General features: G+C 41.4%; 1 protein-coding gene across 1 annotated transcript; it reads left to right on the forward strand.

The window, feature by feature from the left end:
- Nucleotides 1-473: 473 nt before the first annotated feature.
- On the forward strand, nucleotides 474-1403 carry LOC127689232 (olfactory receptor 151-like). The gene has a single exon (XM_052188666.1). The coding sequence runs from the start codon at nucleotides 474-476 to the stop codon at nucleotides 1401-1403; it is 930 nt and encodes a 309-aa protein (XP_052044626.1).
- The last annotated feature ends 713 nt before the right edge of the window (nucleotides 1404-2116 follow it).

The following is a 2116-nucleotide window of genomic DNA, read 5'->3' on the forward strand; positions in this document are numbered from 1 at the left end:
CACATATAGTACACATACATACACTTAGGTAAACAAACATACACTTTTACAAAAGAAATCATATAGATGACAGATATGAACTATGAAAATATCATTGACTAGCTATAGCATAGAAAAACAACAGCATCCTTAGAAAGACTCTTGAAACGGTTTCTCGGCCTCAAACATAAACTTTCTAATTAATGCCTATGAAATGAAACCTGATAGATCATGTAAGAAGGTAACTGTTGGTCCAGAACCAGAGCTCTGGGACATTTGTGAAATACGTATGACATTCATTCAAATCTCTCCTCTGTGACTCTCAGCGTGAAGATCTCTGAAACACTGGGGCTGGATCCTACAGTGTGAAGAAGATGCATCTATCATAACCAAGGTAGCTCAGCAAGTGACAGATGCAGAAAACCAGCTTCTCCAAGCAAAGCAAGAACAGCCAATCACAAACTCTCATTGCACAAGCTTCACACCCAGACAAGATGGCTGCAGAAAATCAATCTACAGTGACAGTGTTCATCCTCGGAGGGCTAACTAACAGGCCAGAGCTCCAGCTACCCCTTTTGCTCCTCTTCCTGGGGATCTACACAGTCACCATGGTGGGAAACCTGGGCATGATCACCTTGATTGGACTCAACACACAGCTTCACACCCCCATGTACTTCTTCCTCAGCAACCTGTCACTCGTGGATCTCTGCTACTCCTCTGTCATTACCCCTAAAATGCTCATCAACTTTGTGTCCCAAAGAAACCTCATCTCCTATGTGGGGTGCATGTCTCAGCTATACTTCTTCTTGGTTTTTGTCATTGCTGAGTGTTACATGCTCACTGTGATGGCCTATGACCGCTATGTGGCCATCTGCCGTCCCTTGCTTTACAATATCATCATGTCTCCTGCCCTCTGCTCTCTGCTGGTGGCTTTTGTTTATGTCATGGGACTCATTGGCTCAACAATAGAGACTAGTCTCATGTTGAAACTAAGCTATTGTGAGGATTTCATCAGCCACTACTTCTGTGACATCCTCCCCCTCATGAAGCTCTCTTGCTCTAGTACCTATGATGTAGAGATGGCTGTCTTCTTTTTGGCTGGGTTCAACATTATAGTCACGAGCTTAACTGTACTCATTTCCTATGCATTCATCCTGTCCAGCATCCTTCGCATCAGCTCCACTGAGGGCAGGTCCAAAGCCTTCAGCACCTGCAGCTCCCACTTTGCAGCTGTGGGCTTGTTCTATGGATCCACTGCATTCATGTACTTAAAGCCTTCCACAGCTAGTTCCCTGGCCCAGGAGAATGTAGCTTCTGTGTTCTACACCACGGTGATCCCCATGCTCAACCCCCTGATCTACAGCCTGAGGAACAAGGAGGTGAAGACTGCACTGGACAAAACACTCAGGAGAAAACTCTTTTGATGTATATGTTGATCTTTCTTCTTGTAACTCTAAGTAGTTATGCACACCTGAAAAATGTAATCTGCAAGCTCATCCAACTGTGTACAGAAGACAATCACTCCCCTTTTTGATTGAGTATGTGTTTGTTTTCCCATTTGTCTATTTTAAGGTCATTTTTCCTTCATTTATGATTTATTTCCCCCTTCCTGAATCCTTTGTTTTAACAGTTATTGTTTTATGGTAACTTAAACTAAACATCAACATTACAACTTATGAGTCATTTGTAGTCTTATTACTGTCAATATGAAAATATTATTTCACTTCTGTAATTTTTCACATAAGATATATATGCCAGAGTAATAAAATTTAAAAATAATGAGGATGTACATAATCCCTTTCTTGTCAGAATACTTCCTTTTTTCCCTTCTCTTCGCAAATTATTCCTTACCATGAATATCAACATGACATTTTATCTTAAGCCCTTAGCAACTGTAAGGTTGATATTTTTAATGTCTGCCATAAGCTATATGCTGAGAGCAGTTGGTGGACTTTGATCAGTGCTCTGACTTTATAAACAAACTAATCTACTGATAGATGCTGGTGACAGAAAGGTGGCAGGGTGACTACTAAAACTGAAAAACCCAAACTTCCTAACAAATACCCTATGCCATCTTCAAAATGCAGAGTGGAGGCCAGCAGCTACCATTGAAGGAGGTTTGCATGCTCTAGTTATG

The sequence above is a fragment of the Apodemus sylvaticus genome, chromosome 7 (genome assembly GCF_947179515.1).
Source record: "Apodemus sylvaticus chromosome 7, mApoSyl1.1, whole genome shotgun sequence".
Taxonomy (NCBI): domain Eukaryota; kingdom Metazoa; phylum Chordata; class Mammalia; order Rodentia; family Muridae; genus Apodemus; species Apodemus sylvaticus.